The following is a 20,321-nucleotide window of genomic DNA, read 5'->3' on the forward strand; positions in this document are numbered from 1 at the left end:
ATTCTTTCCTTTTAAAATGCAGATCCTGCCAACTATGCCATTTGTTTCAACAATCCAGCTAGCAGCTGCTGTGGGGGTGTAAAACCAACAACAATTAGCACACAGAATGCTGCAAAAGCCCAGGTTCTTTTGATCTGCTTTATTAAGGAAAGAAACATTAAGGGGTTAACAATCTTACTTTAATCCAATATACAAATATCATTCACTTAGTTCAGGGGAAAAAGCCAGCAGCCTGAGTTTCAGAGCAAATACAATCAAATTACAAACAGACCAAATACAATTCGTAGTTACCAACATCTGAGTTCATCCAGGGAGCACGACAATGGCTGGGTCAGGGTCATGCGTCACTACTGCTGCAGCTCAGAGCTCTGAAAAAATAAAGCAAACCCCTGGTTTTATATATCTTGTTCAGGGTCAAAGGTGAGTCACACATGTGACTCACCCACATGACCTAAAATAGTCACAAAAATGCAACTTAAACCCACATGGTCTAAAAGCCTCTGACGTCACAAACATGTCACTCAAACCCATTTTGATTGCCAATACAGGAGTCACCTAATATACTGGAGGTCTTCCTCTCTATTTTGATAGCCATGTACAAATATTTGTAGTTCTTTTCAGAAGCGAAAGCCTAACTTGGCCAAGTCTTTAGATTTCGTACTCCAACTGTGACACTAGAAGTGTGTGGTATATGGGAGCCCTGTGTGCTTCACTCTTTGAAGATATTAAAGAGTCATTTCAACCACATGGACTATATTGCTTGTCTAAAGATATACATGCTGAGAAATTTCCCAATCAAATTAATCCAGGACCAAGTCACAAAGTCATAAATTTTTAGAGATGGAAAGGCGTATGGAGATAATCGTAGTCAAGTCTCATTATGTTGCAGGTCAGGAAAATGAGAATTACTAAGGTTAAATAACTTGCTCACAGGTAGGTCAGAGCAGAGCCGAGCCTAGAACTGCCTGATTCCTGGTCTGATATTTTGTATAATTCCACATTGTCTCAAGCTGTGGTCACAAAGGTTGAGATTTTACATGAATTGTTCTCAATGAACTCAAGTCGATTCATAGTGACCATCTCATTCTTTTCAAAAAGTTCATATGCCATCTGTTATCATTTGAACATCTACATTGAATATATACATATATATATGTGTGTGTATATATATATATATATGAATGGGATGTCAGAAGTCCTCTAGTACCTTATATTTTAAGTAAGGAAACAAACATAATGCCAGAAAGGATAAACCACTTCCCCAAATTCACACAAGCAGAACTGGGATTTGAACCCAGCTCCTTTCCCTTCAAATATAACATGCTTTCCACCCAGGGGTGGGGAACCTGCAGCCCCAAGGCCACATGTAGACCTAGGTCCTTGGGTTCAGCCTTTTTGCCTGAGTCCAAGTTTTGCAGAACAAATCCTTTTGTTAAGGGGATTTGTTCTGTGAAGTTTGGATTCAGTCGAAGGGCTGCACTTAAGGACTTAAAGGGCCACATGTGGCCTCAAAGCCACAGGTTCCCCATTCTTGCCTACCATATCACCTCTGGCTTCTCTCCTAATATTTCTCTAATGAATGAAGAAACAAGCAAATGAAAGAAAAAAAAACATTCATTAAGTACTTATTACATGCCATTCGCTGTGCTAAGCATTGGGAATAGAAATAGAAAAACATGGCAACTTCACTGATGGTTTGCTGCGTCAAAACAAACATTGACTAAAAATCTATTTTGTGTAAAGCACTAAGTATTATTGGCAGTATCTCTGAGGTCACACCTTCGAGTTCTTTCAGCACCGTGGGATATTTGTAACTTACAAAATCTGCCTGTATCAATTCTGCTCTTACACGTGTGGGTCCCATCCCTTCACCACCCAACTTGGCTATTGCGACCAAGATATTGTGGAGATGCAACAGGAAGGCACCTAGTTCCTTTTCCTAATCAAACAGACTGATGAAAACCAGATAAGGTTTTAAAGATTGTTTCGTTCTCTGCTTATATGAAATTAATCTGTTCCATCTGGCTTTCACAAATGAATCACGGACAAAAAAGGAGCTACGTTCTCAGGTACATTTCACTGAAACTGGCATCGCCCTTAGAGTGTGCAGAGTGATGAAATTGATTCCCTTGTCAAAGAATGATCCTTTCTTGCTCCGCCCTCTACTCAGCTGAAATACCCCTAGAGCCTTGTACCATAGCCTTTGTTCTATAAAAAGCAGGTGTTTTGTTCTAAGATTTAAACTGTTTCCCCAATTATACTTGATCATGCTTGTCACACTGTTGACATCCTCTTCTTAACACTTCCAGCACCTTTTAAATGCCATTTCCTCTCCGTTTCAAACGCTGAGATGCTGACGTGCCATTATTTCAGAAACTTTTAAGAACAGTGGTAATGTCATTTCTCCCTTTGTTGAGAATATGCTTAGAAGCATATTCCCAGCAACCTACTGTGTCAATTTTTAGGTAATTGTGGGTCATGTTCTGGGGGATTTTCTTTTTGTACATCCTAGAGAAAGCTGTCCCATTCCTCCACGGCAGCGTACTCTGCTTCCTTTTATGATAAAAGTGTCTTGGTGTTGTATGTGTTATACAAACAGATCCAAATAGGCAATTAAGAATAATAATAACAACCTCGTATTATATGTCACAGGATAGTGGAAAGGGTGATCTGTATAATCAAAGCCTCCAGGTTCAGATTTCAGCTTTGCTACTTACTGTGAATTTGGGCAAGAAGTCACTTATCCTTCCTGGGCTTCAGTTAACTCAATCATAAAAATGAAAAGGCTGAAACAGACTGTCTCTAAGGACACTTCCTGTTTTAAATCTTATGAACTTTAATATTAATAATAATAATAACTAGCACTTATAAAGTCCTTTAAAGATTACAAAGAACTTTTCATGTATTATCTCATTTGATTTTCACAGCAACCCTCTAAAATAAGTACTATTATTTATTATCCCATTTCACAGATGGGGAAACTACACTGAGTCACACAGATAATAAATATCAGGGGCAGAATTTGAACTCAGGTCTACCTGACTCCAAGTCTAATGTTCCAGACCACTGCATTGCCTAGCTTGCCTGTATTTTGAGAGTGCTCAAAGATAGTTACCTCCATTTTCATGTTGTTTCTTAGGCTAGGAATGTTTTTAGAAAGCATAATCATTAAAACTGTAAGATGCACATCTTGGTTGAAAATTTTTGCTGAAAATATAGTTTTTAAGAAGAAAAATCTTAATTGTGGCCCAATATATTCTAAGGGAATATGTTGATCAATGAATCATAAATCATCAAGCATTTACTAGGTTCCTGTCTTCACAAACAAGAAATACAAAATATGCTGCCTCATCACATGTCAGGGGAGTTTGTCTATACCATAGTATCCCAATTGTGGATTCAAAGTCATTGTAAGGGAGAGGATATCAGCAATTACTTTTGACCTTGTGGTTCTTTTCAGTTCACTCATTTTTCAGTTGTGTCTGACTCTCTGCGACCCTGTTTAGGATTATCTTGACAAAGATATTGGAATGGTTTGCCATTTCCTTCTCCAGCTCATTTTACAGATGAAGAAACTGAGACAAACAGGGTTAAGTGACTTGCCCAGCTAGTAAGTGTCTGAGGCCAGATTTGAACTCACAAAGATGAGTCTTCTTGACTCCAGGCGCAAGACTCTATCCACTGCACCACTTAGCTGCTTCTCTGCTGTTCAGTCATTTCAGTTGTGTCCAACTTTCTGTAAGCCCACTTGGGGTTTTCTTGGGAAAGATGCTGGAGTGGTTTGCCATGTTCTTCTCCAGCTCATTTTACACATGAGGAAACTGAAGCAAATAGGGTTGAATAATTTGCCCAGGGTCACACAGTTAAAAAGTGTCTGAGGCTGGATTTGAAATCAGGTCGTCCTGACTCCAGGCCTGGTCCTCAATCCATTGTACTGCTTAGTTGCCCAGCTGCTTCTCTCCCTATCCTTAATTTTTGTCTGAATCATAGCCAGTTTCTAAGATCCCCTACATCTCCCCCCCCCCCACTCCACAAATATCTCCTTAGTTCTGAAACAAGGTTGGGATTTCTCAAAAGGAATTTTATGGGGTAACTAAGGGGTTAAAATTTTGCAAAACTGAATATGGAGATTTTCTTCTTCAACTAAACCACACTTGGGTTTCAGTGATATACCTCCCTATATACCCAGTTTCTCTCAGAATATAAATAAAAACTTGATAAACAGTCCAGCTAGATAGTGTCAGAAATCCTGCCTTCATCCTTCCCAAGGTCTAGGCCAACATTTACACCTGTCTCTTTGTCTTCTCCACCTGGATAGCATTGTACCTCAAACTCAGTGTGTCCAGAAGTGAATTCATCTTTTCCCCAAAACTAGATATTCTTCCTGCATAGCCTATTTCTGTTAGGCTTACCAATTTTATTCTAGACATCCAAGGTCTGAACATCAGGAATTTTTAAACTCTTCCCTATCCATTGCTTCAATTCTTTTCAGTCACCAAATCCTATAAATTCTCCATCCTCAATATTTCTTGATTCTTATAGCGGCATTTATTCCTCTTTTCCATTCCTCTCGCCATTTCCCTGTTTCTGATCTCCAGCATCTCTCCTCTAAACTGTTGTAATAGCCTTCTAACTGATCTTTCTAGCTCTAGCCTCTCCTCCTACCAGTCCATACTAGATACAGATGTCACATTAATCTTCCTCAAGCACAGCTCTGATAACGTCACTTCACTGTCCAAAACTTGTAATGGCTCTCCATTGCCTTTCAAACTATATCAAATGCCTCGCTGTTCTTGTATGCGTCTACCCTGTTTCAGCCAAACTAGATTATTTCAAGACCTGTCACTGAGTTTAGCACTTTGGGCCATGTACTGTATAATAGGTTCGTAATAATTGATATTATAAAGGCATCATTCTTTCTTCTAAGATTCTTTTTCTGTTGTGCTCAACTGTATAGATTGATCTTTCAAATGAGTATTTTTAGAAATACAACTCTTTACCAACAAGATCTGTAGCCTGATAACCAGGCCTTTGGCCCCAGAGTCAACATACTTCAAAGTAGGCCTCATGAAGATAAAAAAAATTAAACTAGTCTCTGATGACTTTAGCTATGCAGAACAAACCTAAGAGGAAAGCACAACAATTTCATGTAATTTTACACAAAGAAGAAGCTTCAGAAGTTCCTGAGAAATTATTAGTATTCACTTAAAAAGAAAATTACTAATGTTTGATTTGAAATATGAGAAACTAGGATTGATCTAAAACAAAAAAGGGACAGTTTGAAAACATTAACTAAAGCAATTTTAATGTTTTAAAATTAATATATTTGTTTTTATATCACTCATGTTTCTCAGTATGTCCTTCCCCATAATTCCCCCAAACAAACCACTAATTATCACTAAAAGGAAAAAAAAAAGCAATTGAGTTTTAAAATACAGGAGTAAAAATAATAATCTAAATGTACTTTTGAATTATTTTTCAAGTAGAATCTCCTTTTAACTTCCAAAAGATGATAATTTTTTTCTCCCCTCATCTCTAAACTCTCGTTTCTGTAGGTTGAAAGGCACACATAAAAGGCAGAAGGTTTGAGAAGGTTTAGTTAAGACCAGGCACATATATTTAAAAATATCAGCATTTGATAATTTGTCTTACTCTAATTCCTTTCTCCCCAGTACTCATCCTTGGATTTTCTATGTAAAACAAGTGTTCTTAAACTCTGTGTGTGTGTGTGTGTGTGTGTGTGTGTGTGTGTGTGAGAGAGAGACAGAGAGAGAGAGAGAGAGAGAGAGGGAGGGAGGGAGATTTGGCATTCTGATGAAGCCTATGGACCTCTTCTCAAAACATTATTTTAAAATGCATAATGTAAAATAGGATTATAAAGGAAACTAATTATGCTGAAATACAATTTTCAAAAGATGCCTTAAAAACAAGTCTACAGACATCTGGTTAAGAATTCTAAAGCTTCTGTTGCTGATTGGGATCTGTTTTCCCTTGCCCCAGATAAGGGATAAAAGCAATTTTTCATTTCTGCATCAAAAACCTCTGCCTTGTAGTGAAAAAAAATTACACTTAGAGATGGAGAAATTAGGTTGAATCTTGCCTCTGATGCTGCCCGCCTGTATGACATGGCCAAGTCACACCACTTTTTTGAAACTAAGTTTTCTTATGTGTAAACTGATGGAGTTGGCCAAGGAAATCAAAGTCAGAAATAAAGGAATGATTTAACAAATGGTGATCCACTGGAGAAGTAAATGGCAAATTATTCCAGTATCTTTGCCAAGAAAATCCCATGGACAGTATTTGACTGGCATCTTATGGTCCACAGGGTCATAAAGAGTCAGAAGTGGCTAAGTGACCGAACAATCTAACAAAATATTCATAGCAGCACTTTTTATAGGAACAAAGAATTGTACATAAAGCTGGAGCACATTAAGGAATGGCTGAAACAAAACAAAACAAACTATGCTGTATTTTCACCCCTTGGCCTTGCTCTTTCTTTCAGACTTTAAAACCATGCTTCTGCCTCTGTCTCAACCTGGAATTTCCCTCAGCAACCTAGAGTATAGATCCCTCCCTGTGTCTTCCGACTTGGAATATTCCTCTGTAAGACCCATCTCTTTCTCCCATTGTGGTTTCTTCTTGGGGTCTCCATTTTGTGGAAGAGACCAAGATGGCCTTCATTCCTTTCCTAGCCTTTGTTCATGCCTTCTAAGACCTCATAGCCATATAGACTTCTACATTGGGTAGATTCATTTGCTCCCAACTGGTGACAGAGACATGAATGAAGTGTCTGCTGCTATAGATAATGGCTTCTTCCCAGAGTCTTTTTCTCCCCTCAGATCCTTCTCCCTTGAAAAGAATCTAGTAGCATGTCTCTTTTCTCTTTAAAGTGGAAGTCAGAAACCAAGAATCTCTCTTCTTCCAAGCTCTTGCCAACTCTACCCCTCACACAGTTGCAGATCATTGAGTAATCAGTGTACATGAATGAGGAGAGACCTATGTAAATGGACTTTGAGCCTCATTTTACAATAGAATGGACTTTTTTGCCATAAGAAATGATAGGGAATCATTAGAAGATGGATACGATCTGATACAAAGGAAAACAAGCAGAACCAAGACAATAATATGCAAAATAACAACAGTGTTAATAAAAAGATCACCAAAAGGAAGTTGAGTTTTGAGTTTAAAAGACAAATGATAAATATCCTGGAGAAGAGTATTGATCACAGAAGAAAGTCAGGGGACTACTAATACAGAATATCGCAGACACTATCAAATAATTTTTTTTTAATAACAAATGTATTTGTTTAATTGTTTTCTTGTCGCAAGAAAAAGGGAATGGTGGTACAGGGAGGAATGATAGAGGCAAAATGTAAAGACAAAAATATTAATGAAACATATTTTCCAAGGTCACATAGGTAGAACATGGATGACCTAGAATTTGGATTCTGTTTCTTCATCTCCATGGTTGTTCTTTCCAAGGTATCACACTGTTGTTTTCAATAGTATGTCCTTGGAAACAGAGGATACAAGAATATAACTCAGAAAGTTGTAAGTTACATAATGGGGGAGAGACTAGGTAGAAAGATGTGAAATGATGGCTTCCTTCTATGTGTTCATTTATAGAATATTTTAAAATGTTATTAAAAGAATGTTTGTTAAGATTAATAATGTTTTTGTTTTCTTTAGTGTTTTCCAGGGTGCCTGACAATTCAAATTCGTACTGTTTTATGTGTTTTCATCGTACTTTTGCTTTACTCTGTGGCTCAAGGATGCGTGGTAAGTATTTAACTTTGTAATGCAAAGGCAGAATTTTAGCAATATTGTTATAAATAGAACTACACATTTTCACTAACTCTTCAAGTCTAGTGGCCTCTAGTCAGACCACTATAGAGCCCAATTTGCAAGTTGAACATAGTTTTAATAGACAGAAAGATGCAAACTCCTAAGGCCTTATTTTCTTAAACATATGTTCACTCCTTAAGAAACAAAAACTTGTAATCTCTGTCTTTTGACTCCCTAAATAATACTGTACATACCCATGTAGGCCTAAATCCATTTCTAGAATATTTTTTAGGAGTAAGTATCTTTCAAAGCACCGGTCTTGGAACCAAGAAGACTTATCATGTTCATGAATTCAAATCTACCCTCAGACATTTCCTAGGTATGTGACCCTGGGCAAGGCACTTAACCCTGTTTGCCTCAATTCCTCATCTGTAAAATGAACTAGAGAAGGAAATGGCAAGCCACTTTAATGTCTTTGACAAGAAAACCCAAATGGTGTCACAGAGAGTAGGACATGACCGAGCAACAACAAATCTTTCTCCAATGTGCATGTACTAACTATAAATTCTAAGTTCAGCAGAGCTAAGGAAAGGAACAGCCCTGATCAATGTTCAGGAAGGCTTGCCATCAAAATCATACTTAGATGACCAACTTTCAAAGAGTTACAATAAAAAGATACTCAAGGCTAAAATATCCTTAACATATGTTAATATCTGATGGTTTAAAAAGCACTTTGACAACCCGAAGGACATCACTAGGAATAGAAGTAGAACACAAGCCAGCTAGGTAGGTTTTGTGTCTGAACTGAGAGTAAGAAAATCTGAGTGCATATTTTGCCTTAGATGTATACTAGCTGTGTGACTCTGGGCAAGTCATAATCCCTCAGCCTCAGGTTTTTTTTTTTTTCCATCTGTAAAATAGGGCTAATCATAGCTTTGTACAACACTTTAAGGTTTGTAACCACCCTATGAGGTAGAAGTTAGCTACTATTCTTGTTCTCAGCATCATTACTCCATCACACCATGACGTAGCAGTGAATAGGGAGATGGGAAGAATATTCTCCTCATTTTAATTCTGGGGGCAAATCGAATGTTGGCAGGGGTTTCACTTTCTTCTTTCTGTATTGAGGATTGCGCGCATGTGCGCATGTGTGTGTGTGTGTGTGTGTGTGTGTGTGTTTGTGTATAATTATATGTATGTATTTAAAACACAAATGCTGCTCTAACCCTGACTCCTGAAGCCAACTAGAGTTACATATGCATGCAGGAAAGGGGAAGAGAGGAAGAGAATAGGCATTTGTTAAGTATCTGCTATATACTTAGCTCTTTATGAATAATATTTCATTTGAGCTGGGAGTTAAGTGCTATTATAATCCCCATGTCACAGCTAAGGAAACTAAAGCAAGCAGAAATTAATGAATTGCCCAGGATCAAACAACTAATAAGAGTCTAAAGCTGATTTTGAATTCAAATCTTCCTGACACCAAGGTCAGTGTTTTATCCACTGCACCATCCAACTGTGGTGGAAGGAGCCTTGTCTTTGTAGCAGTAGATGATGTGGCTGTATGTTCGCTGGCTTTTAGGCATCACTTCTTAGGTCATAATTTTAATTCTCTCTAAAGAATTCCAAAGGATATGCATGCCCAGTTTTTTATAATTAGAAGCAGCTGTTGTATAGTAAAATGGGGCACCATATAATCAGAAGTCCTAATCCTGGCTCTGCCACTAATTAGTTTTATGACCATGGGCAAATCATTCAGTGTCTTTAAGCCTCAGTTTCCTCATCTAAAAAATGCAGAAGTAAGGAGATCTTGGTGGTCTTTTTTAGTTCTACAATTAAGAGTATGTATACAGTTAACATTTTGCCATGGAAACATCTTCATGGTCCTGTCAAAATAACATTACTGCTCCCCACTGATGTAAACTGCATAGTGAGAAAGACTTGAGTTCAAACGTGACCTCAGATACTGTATTGCACTGGGCAAGTCACTTAACCTGACTGTCTCAGCTATAAATTAGAGATAACAGTATACCTTCCTCCCAGGATTATTGTGAGATCAAATAAGATAATGTTTGTAAAGCACTTAGCCCACTGCCTGGTCCCTAGTAGGTACTATATAAATACTTGGGTTTTGTTTTTGTTTTTCAAGGCTATAAATTTTGTTGGTAGTACAGGTGTGATCGTACTGCTACATGCCAGCCACAAATTCTATAACCTGCCTAGATCAGTGTGGAGTCAACTTCAGATTCTGGATTCTTTGTAGAGTTCCAGAATAATGAAAGTCTCCAAAACTTGCAAGGTTAGGTAAAAGTCACAGTGTTTATTTCAAATTCGTTTTGCTCTCTCCGTGTCTGTAAGCAAGGCATATTTCCATTCCACAGATTCAGCAGTTTTCAAATGTTTTGTTCATTTTCTTTGTTGTCACCTGCCTCACAACAACCTTCAATTTGCCTAAATCCTGTCAAATATCTTTGAATTCCTCTATGTAAGTAAATAATGAAAATAAAAGCAAATTAAAATCTGAGATTCTTTCACTGGCAGATGTCTGGAAATTACATTTTATGTTAAAGCTTTAATAAAATATTAATCCCTACTTCAAAGTGGTTTTTTAATGGCATAGTTTCAGTTATACTGACCCTGTCCCTAAGCATATGTGGATGTGCATAGCGAGTCTTTAGGACTTATTATAATACAGAAAACCTGTATGGTGGGTGTCATACTTGGTCCCCTATCACCAGCATTATTGCAGTTCATTCTTTATGTATATCCCTTTTTCTTGTTCTAAAATTGGATTAACTTGACAGCAAAGAAATATAAAGGTTGGGAACACGTCGGTCATATTTTTAAAAATTGATTTAGACTTGTACGTTCTCAAAGAGTATCAATGGGGTAGGCAAAAAACTCTATCTGCAAGAAGTCTAAAAGAGGTGTATTAAGTGAAAAAAATATGTACAGTACCTCAAGGTCTCCAGAATGCTTTCCTTACAATGACCCTATGAGGTAATACATGTAACGAAACAGAGTTTCAGAGTGATTAAGTGACTTATCTAGGAAATAAATGTCCAAGCCAGGATTCAAACTCTGATTTTCAGTGAGTTGAATTCCAATGTTATTTCAACTGTATTACATTGCCATACTATGAAAACATCTTTTTTGGCTTTTTGAAGGCAAAAGAACCAGTTAACTAATTACCTTTTAAAATTTTCAACCCATTATCTTTACATTATATTGGCATGGCCTCAAGTGACATTATTTCCATTCTTCTTGGCCCATGGGACAGCAGGGTTATGGATGGAGCAATAAGGAGGGTAAGGTGACTAGGAAATTCACTTCTTCCCCATGGAAGTCTTCCACCCCATGCCTCAGAGTCCTCTGTGGTCACCACACCATCCGGGTTTTGTCTTTCAGGTTTCTGCTCCTCTTCTGGGAAGTACCAACCCCCACCCCCCAAATGCACCCTAAACCAATATCTTCCTAGGGGTTGGCCATGTTTCAAGAGCTGGGGCCAGAATATTCAAGAGATTGGCAATCCTTTCTCTAGTTATAACAGCACTTGAGATTGGCAATCCTTTCTGTAGTTATAACAGCACTTGGCTAGGGGAAAAAAATCCTTTGTGTACCACGTTGTCCTCAAACTGAATTTGTCCCCAGGTCCCAGAATTCCTGGTCAAGGCCCCAGTCATAGAGAACAGTAAAATATAATATTATAGACACATATATGTATACATACATCTATACATACATATGTATGTGTGTATACATATATAAAACACGTGCACACATACATATATCTAAAGAAAGAGTTGGGGATGAGAACAAGAAAAGAGAGACAACTTTATTATAGAAGTGGAATTTTTTCTGCTAAATATCCATTTTTAAGACTCCTTTAGTTTATGGGACCTTCCACTCAAATGATAAGAAGTGTTAGCCCTTTCCTTTTAAAATTAAGTAATTAATTTCAGTTCTAGCCAATAGTCAACATTTATTGAAGTATTATCTATGGAAGGCACCATGCAAGTTATTGTGACAATGGGTATGCGAACCTGAACAAGATATAGTCTTTCTTGGAGGAAAATCTTAAGAATTAAGGGGTGGAACTGAGGCAAAATTATTTAATAGAAGAATTGGGTAAATTAACCATCCTCAAGATTACAGTTGGAGTGTTAGCCATCCAAAATGCATTTATTAAGTGTTTATTATGGTTCAGATACTATGTCAAGCATTGGTTATACAAAGAAAGGTAAAAGTTACTCCCTGTTCCCAAGGAACTTACCTTCTAATAAGGAAGAAAACATAGATGCAAAAAGATAGATACATACAAGACATACACAGAGTAGATAGAAAGTAATCTGAGGGGGGAAAGCACTGTGTTGGGGAAATCAAATAACTGAGTAAACTAAATTCAATTCAGCAAGCATTGGGTATTCACTATGTCCTAAATAACTCTTGTTTTGTGAAGTGAAGACATTTCGTTGAAATGATGCCTCAAAAATATGTTCAAATAATCTGGACTTAGTTATTTCATCTGAAGATTAATATATACATATGTATGCATACACACATATATTTTTTGAGGGGGGAAGGCAGGGCAATTGGGGTTTAGTGACTTGCCCACACCACACACACATGTATATATATATATATATACAAACACACATAATAAGCAAGATTATTCAACTTTGTCCAACTTTGTAAACATGATTTAGCATAGCAGAGTCTAACCAATTTGGTCCTTTTTCATTTTTTCTTAATAACCCCTTATAAAGAAACAAAACATAATGAAACTTTGTTTATAGTGAATCTTCTCAAAGATCACCTCTGTGGGTTTTCCAATAAACAAGGTAAGACAGAAGCAGTCGATTCTGCCCTATTTAGCCTCTGGAGGAAAGATGGGGTGGGAGAGCTAATTGCCATCATAGCTTTCATGTAGAAATGACAAGAAGTTAGCTAGAATGTTATGCTATAAGTATGTCCCAGCAGTAAGATGGATTTCACTGAGTGGAAAGGGTATCTGGTGACAATCCATGTTTCAGAGAGGCAGGAGACTGGCAGCATGGTGTAATGTGTATTTCTATATGTATGTTGGGGTGTGTGTTGGGGGTGGGGAGAATAGGGAGGAATGTTCTCTAAGAAAAATTTGCTAACTATGAAACATTGAGAAAACCAATCTCTCTGTGCCTCATTTTCCTGATTTCTAAAATGAGAATGATAGTATTTGCCCTATGTGCCTCACCTGGTTGTTGAAAGAAAAATCCTCTGTAAGTCTTGAAGCACTAGATAAATATGAGTTGTTATTATTTTCCTGTTTCATCTGTAAAATATGGATGACATACAAGCTTACAGCATTGTTTTAGGGACCAAATGAGATAATATATGCAAAACTCATTGTAACCACATGAAGTGTGAGCTTTGTAAATGATCAGTTACAGCTAGATGCCTATTCTAAACTAAAAATATTTTTTCCATTTTGGGGGTGGGGGAGGCAGGGCAATTAGGTATAAGTGACTTGCCCAAGGTCACATAGCTAGTAAGTGTGTCGAGTTTTGAGGTCGGATTTGAACTCAGGTCCTCCTGACTCCAGGGTCTGTGCTCTACTTACTGCGCCACCTAGCTGCCTCCATACTAAAAATATTTTAACAGATAAGATACTGGGGCCGTGTTTGATAGCGTGTGTTGAAAATGGATCATTACTTTACAAGGTTTTCTTTTCTATATCCCTTTCTTCCTACTCTCCCAGGTGGGCTGCATGCCTTGGTCATGGAACACTAATTCCAACAGATCCTTAGTGATTATTTCTTCTGGAGGAATGAATAAGACAAGGAATGTCCTGCCCTGTGACACAGCCCATCACACATTCCTTTCCTGCATTGTGGGAACTTTGACGCTGGCCATATTTCTCCGTGTCTCTTCATTGCCAAAAATGATCCTTCTCTTTTTGGTTACAGTCTTGTATATACTTGTTTTGGAGCTCAGTGGGTACAGAAAAGCAGTGGGGTAAGTGAAGTTACTGGAATATCACTAGGGGAGGGGGTCTAATGGGTCCTTTTGGAGAATATCTGCCATTTGTCAATATTTCCAGTGTCGTTCCCATTCTTAAGACAATAATTTTTTAAATCAATTTTTAAAAGTTTTCAACTCTGAATTTTCTCCCTCCCACCTTTCCCCCCCACACTGAGAAAACAAGAAAAACAAAGCTAACTACAGACATGTAGAGTCAAGCAAAACAAATTCCCATATTATCCAAAATCCTCCCTATTCCAAGCCCTACCAAAAAAAAATTAATATGCACTCTGAGTTTATCACTTTTCCAATCTGGAAGTTTGTTCTATGTTTCATCATAAGTCCTCTAAAATAGAGATTTATCATTGATCAGAGTTTCTAAGTCTTTTAATTAAAATTTCTAATCAATGTAGTATCAAGGATTACAAAGGACCAATGATGAATCAAATTTTCCGTCTCTGTCAGAGATGTGATGGAATTAGGGCAAAAAATGATAAGTTTATTTCTTGAACATGACAAATTCAAGAATTTGTTTTGCTTGACTATGCATATTTTTATAAATTTTTTTTCTTGTTCTCTTTCCTCCTCAATAGTGGGAGGAAAAGGAAGTAAGAGGGTGAGAATATATATTTTTGTTTAGTGAAAAAAAATTAAAATAGCACAAAGGCAATGGCTTGCTTTATTGATACTCTAGTGTTTTACTAAGAGAAGTATATTTCAGGAAAAAAATACCAAGAATTTTTTTTTCAGTATGTTGCGTACTTTTAAAGTGAACTGGGACATTCTGATAAGGAAGAAAATGTATTTTAAAGAATTGAGGTTTCTTTATTAAAATTAATGTATTCAATGTCTTTTATATTTCTGCTTTAGCATAAATATCATTTTCAAAAATAGAGCTACATTTTTAAAACAAGAAAAACAATTTTCAAGGTGCAATCTATCAGTGTGGTGACCTCTTCCACTGTCACCAATATAGTCTAAATTCTAAAAGAACAAATCAGTGATCTTAAGCAGTGACTGGCACATAGTAGGTGCTCAACGAATGTATTCTGACTGACTGACCAAATTTTTACACTTTAAAAAAAATAACCAGAGTATGTCCTTTTAAGCATAAAGTGACCTAAAGCTCATTGTGGGTAAAACTGTTAAACCAGTGGAACATCGAATGACATTAAAAACATTAGAATCCTTGAATTAAAGAGAATAGATTCTATCTATAATGTATAGCAGTAGGTATCTCCAGAGCGATTGCATTTATGATATTACTCAAAGAAGTTTCTTTTGTCTTAAGCTCAAGTGTTAACCTCAGGAGCTGATCACTAATTTGAGCTTGTCTTTTCTCCTAAGGGGTGGCACCTTTTACCTCCGTGGATATGAACCCATATTGGCTATTTTGCTGTTTTCCTGTGCTCTGGCTCTTCATGCCAGGCAGGTGGATTTGAAGTTACGTCTGGACTACCTCTGGGCTGTGCAGGCAAGGACCCCCTCTTCCTTTCCCTAGAAGTGTTTACCTATGACAAAACCATTGCCTAAAACCTTAGTTAAGAAGGGTAATAATTGGCTTTAAGCAAACAAAAACCATCACCAAGACAAAAAAATTAGGAGAATAGATACAAAGAAATACAGTACTGGTCCTAGCACTTATGAAGCTGACATTCTAACAGAGGAGATGACACATAATTAACTCAATATAAACAAGATGCATATCGAATAGATGGAAGGTGTATTCAACAGGGGAGTCACTAGCAGCCAGGGGGAACAGGAAAAGCTTCCTGCAAAAGGTAGCCTTTGAGCTAGTCCTGAAGGAAGCTAGAAAAACTAAGAGGCAGAAGTAAGAGAATAGAAGATTCCAAGCATGGCAAATAGCCAATGTAAAGACACTCAGATGGGTCTTGTAATGTTACCTGCAAGGAAACAAGATTAGTTGATTGCGGAGGATGTAGAGGGGAGTAAGATATAAGAAAACTTTTAAGGTAGGAAGGAATTAGGTTGTGAAGAATTCGAAAAGCCCAAATGAAGGCTTTAACATTGATCCTGCAGGCAATGAGGAAACACTGGAACTCACTGAGGATGGATGATATGGTCAATCTTCCACTTTAGAAAAATGACTTTGGCAGCTGCATGGAGAATGGATTGGAGTGTAGAGAGGCTTGAAGAAGGGAGAACAAGTAGAAGGCATTGCCTTGTCCAGGCAAGAAGTGATGAGGGTTTGAACTCAAAGTGGCTATTTTCATGTAGAGTAGGGGCATATATGAGAGATGTAATATGATTCAGTAACAGATTAGATATGTGGTGTAAGAGTGAGGATTCGAGGATGACATTGAGGTTGTGAACTTGGGTAACTAGGAAGATGAGCTATTATCATTAGGTTGAACACAATAGCATGTATATATACATATGCATATATGTATATGTATATATATATATATATTTGCATAGCTGCCTGACAAGAAATATAATCTTTTTCTAACAACGTGAGCAAAAACATGAGTCTTTAGACTTTGCTCATGCATAGTTGCCATTTGCACCATGGAAAACATTAAAATGCAGACATGTGTAGGCTGTCAGAATGCCCTAACCTATTGCTAAATTCCCAGTCCAAATACTTGTCTGGTTAATGATTTCTTGAAATTTGATGAGAGGTTAAAGAATGTATAAATAGATGTTTGTATAATTGCCTTCTCAACCTTTAACCAAAAGCCTAGGGACTTTTTTCCTGGTATCACTATCCTTTGAGATCCCTAATTATGTTACATGAATAACTTTAATATTTGTTGGCCCTTAGTGGCAGATTTTTGTTAATGCAATGCTAGAGTGCATAATGTGAATGCACAAACATGTTCTTGAAGTTTCCACCGTTAACATTCAGTGACTTTGACAAGTATCATGATTTCATGCTATGGACAAACCCTGGCTAATCTTTGTTGTTGTTGTTCAGTCAGTTGTATCCAGCTCTTCCTGACCCCATGTGGGGTTGTCTTGGCGAAGATTACTGGAGTGGTTTGCCATTTCCTTCTCAGGCTCATTTTATAGTTGAAGAAACTGAGAAAAACAAGGTGACTTACCCAGGGTCACACAGCTAGTAGACATCTGAGACCAGATTTGAATTCAGGAAGATGAGTCAGCCTGATTCCAGGCCTGGTACTCAATCCACTGTGCCACCTAACTGCCTAAGACTGGCTAGTCTTACAAAACCGTAAAGATGGGGAAGCATCTATGTGGCACAGTGGATAGAGTAGTGGACGTGGAATCAGATTGACCTGAGTTCAAATCCTTTCCTAGACACTTAACAGCTGTGTGACCCTGAGCAAGTCACTTGACTGTGTTGAATCTCAGTTTCCTGATCTGTAAAATGGGGATAATAGTAGCATTTACCTCACATAGCTGTGAGGTAGGTGCTGGCATCAATCATTTATTAACCATAAAGTGCTTTATAAATACGAGGTATTATTAGTATTAGCATGGTCCTGGTGATGGACTGTCTGTCAGCAGAGGACTAGATTAGCTAAGATCACATAGAGCCATCACCAGAAGGGTGGTCATCAGGTGATGAGTGTTTTTGGCCGTGGAGGCATTTGTGGCCAGAAACCTCCTTCCGCTACCTCCACCCCACCAAAAAACAAAACAAAACACTTATCACCTGGCGACCTGCCTCCTTGGTGAATGGAGCTGGTCCTCTTAGGACAGAACCAGTCCAAGACTCAGTAGAATCTGCAAAAACTTGCCCATCGTTTAAAGACCCTAGGGTCCCTTTTGTACATTAGAGGAGAATTTAGTTGAAGAATATTTGATCATGAATGTTGAAATTATATGTGACTGATATTACATTTACTTGAGGCATCCATGTTTTAGTGAATTTTTTTGAAGTTATTATTAATTAGTCACAGGATTATAATTCTTACTCTTTTTTTGCCACCTATTCAGTTCTTTAAGGGATTCACATTGCCCAGAGTTGTAAGGGAATATAATCTTTTTCTCTTCTAGTTGTTTTTTATAGTATGACCTTTAGTATTAAGGTTGTATATCCATTTAGAATGTTCATCTAAGTATAATTTTTGCCGGACTGCTTTCCACTTTTCTGAGCAGTTTTTATCAGATGAGTCCTCCCTGTCCCGCCTCTGCCCTGGTCAGTTAATTTATGTTTTTTTACTTTATAAAACACAAGGCTGTTGAGTTGTGTTGTTTCTGTTTCTCTCTTGCCTAGTCTGTTCCACCAATCTGTCTCTCTACTTTTTAACCAGTACCAGATGGTTTTGATGACTGCTGCTTAATGATATAGTTTGAGGTTTCCCTCTTTGTTCTTCTTTTCATCATTTCCTTTAATGTTCTCAATCTTTTGTTTTTCCGAAGAATTTTGGTATCAAATTCTATGTAGTGTTTTTTGTTGGTGTTCAGCTATTTTTCAATCATGTCTCACCATTTGTGACCCCATTTGGGGTTTGCTTGGCAAATATACTGGAATGGTTTACCATTTCCTTCTCCAGTTCCTTTTACAGATCAGGGAGATTGAAGCAAACAGGGTTAAGTGACTTGCCCAGGGTCATATAGCTGTAGTGGCCTTTGTTTTCTTTGAGTGACTCAGTTTATCTCATTGAGCATTGCTGGGCCATGCCTGGGAGCAGAGACCTTCCTGTGTGACCTCTTTCGGGGCAGGAAGCCCAGAAACCCATGCCTGGAAGCAGAGATCTTCCTGTGTGATGAGTCATGCGGCTGGCTGAGGGTAGGTGTTGACTCCAGAGCCACACCCTATTGGGTGTTAATCTAGTCTTCGCTAGGGGAAGGGGCCAACTCAAGAACCAATCAGCCCTGGTCATTCAGGCAGTGCTTGATGATGTCAAAAACTCTATAAGAGGGGAGAGGACAGCTTGAAGAACTCTCTTTCCTTTTCCGGTTGGTGCGGCAGCAGTGGGGAGCGTGACTCTGGGTCAGCCCTTGCTCTCGGGCCAAGCCCAGATGTTGGTAACTATAAATTGTATTGGGTCTGTCTGTTGATATTTGTAATTTGTTTGTATTTTCGTTTTGAGGTTCGGGGTGCTGGTTCTTTTCCCCTGAACTAAATGAATGTTCTGAACCTCAGGGTGCTGGTTTTTTCCCCTGAAGTAAGCAAATAAAATTGGATTTGGTCTGTCTCTTGATGCTTGTCTCTTTGCTCCCCTGAACTAACTGAATGCTAACTGAATGCTGGTGTTTTTCCCCTGAAGTAAATGAATGCTTGTTTAAGCAGATAAAAAGAACTTGTGCTTTCCTGGCGTCCCGGCAGCCCCCTGGGTGCTGGCTGTGGGGGGGATCTTACACCCCCACAGAAACTGCTAGCTGGGTTATTAAAACAATAGCTAATCAGTGTCTGAGGCCAAATTTGAACTCAGGTCTTCCTGATTGCAGGCCTGGCATTCTATCCACCGCCCCCTATCTAGCTGCCCTTTATAACCTATCCCCTTGGTAATTTGATTGTTAGAGCCTTAAAATTATAAACTGATCTTGGAAGTAATGTCATTTTATTACATTGACGCAGCTTAGCCATGAGTGCTGAGTATTACTCTAGATACCTAAGTTATTCTTTATTTCTTTAAAGGTTACTTTCTAATTGAATATATACAAGTTTTTTTTTTCTGTTTGCATTGGTAGATCAATCCTCAAATACTCTATGCATTTTGTAGTTGTTTGGAATGAGATTTCACTTTTGATAATGTCTTGTGATTATTTTATAGAAACAATGTTGATTTTTGTGGATTTATTTTGTAGCCTACAACTTTGCTGAAGCTACTAATTGTCTCAATCGTGTCTGCTGATTCCCTAGGATTTTCCAAGTAAACCATCGTATCAGCAGCAAATAGGGATAGTTTAGTTCCTCTTTACCTATCTCTATACTTTTAATTTTTTCTTGTTGTCTTACTGTTGCTGCTAGTATTTTGAGAACTATCTCAAATAATAATGGGAAGAGTAGGCATCCTTGCTTCTCTCCTGTATTTCTTGGCAAAGGTTCTGGTGTATATTCATGTATGCTTTTGGCTTTAGATAGAGGCTTTTTTGGATATTAAAAAAAGATCCCTCTCTGCCTATACTTTGTAAGGTTTTTAGCACAAAGGTGTATTGTATTTTGTCAAAGGTTTTTTCTACATCTATTGAAATGATCATGTAGTTTTGGACATTTGGGTTTTTTTATATGATTAATTATGTTGATTGTTTTCCCAATTATGAACCATCATGGCATCCCTGGAATAAATCCTACTTGGTTATTATGAACGATTTTTGGATAACTGTAGTCTGTAGGCCAGCATATTGTTTAAAATTTTAGAGTCAATGTTCATTAATGATATTAGCCTATAGTTTTTTTCTCTTTGTTCTATCCTTCCCTGGTTTAGATATTAAGACTATATTTGTTTCATAAAAGGATTCTGGCAGGATGTTTTTGTTCTAATTTTTTTTTTGAGGATAATTTGTGAAGTTTGGATACCAAGTTCTTTAAAAGTTTGATAGAATTACCCTGTGAGTCCATCAGGACTAGGGTTTTATTTTTTTTTCCTTTGCTAATTCCT

At 37.7% G+C, this 20,321-nt stretch overlaps 1 protein-coding gene and 1 long non-coding RNA gene across 2 annotated transcripts in view; one reads left to right on the top strand and one right to left on the bottom strand.

Moving 5' to 3' along the window:
• ADCY1 (adenylate cyclase 1) overlaps nt 1-20,321 on the top strand; it is a 351,817-nt gene that overhangs the window by 292,215 nt on the left and 39,281 nt on the right. The window contains exons 12-14 of the mRNA XM_036738252.1: nt 7,690-7,779; nt 13,523-13,779; nt 15,133-15,259. Coding sequence (XP_036594147.1) covers nt 7,690-7,779; nt 13,523-13,779; nt 15,133-15,259 — 474 coding nt within the window. The remainder of the gene's footprint in view (nt 1-7,689; nt 7,780-13,522; nt 13,780-15,132; nt 15,260-20,321) is intronic.
• Nucleotides 1-20,321, bottom strand: part of LOC118831095 — a 58,986-nt gene that overhangs the window by 9,988 nt on the left and 28,677 nt on the right. Inside the window, exon 2 of the long non-coding RNA XR_005009122.1 lies at nt 292-368. This is a non-coding gene — a long non-coding RNA (uncharacterized LOC118831095). The remainder of the gene's footprint in view (nt 1-291; nt 369-20,321) is intronic.

Source organism: Trichosurus vulpecula, chromosome 9 (assembly GCF_011100635.1).
Source record: "Trichosurus vulpecula isolate mTriVul1 chromosome 9, mTriVul1.pri, whole genome shotgun sequence".
Lineage (NCBI taxonomy): Eukaryota > Metazoa > Chordata > Mammalia > Diprotodontia > Phalangeridae > Trichosurus > Trichosurus vulpecula.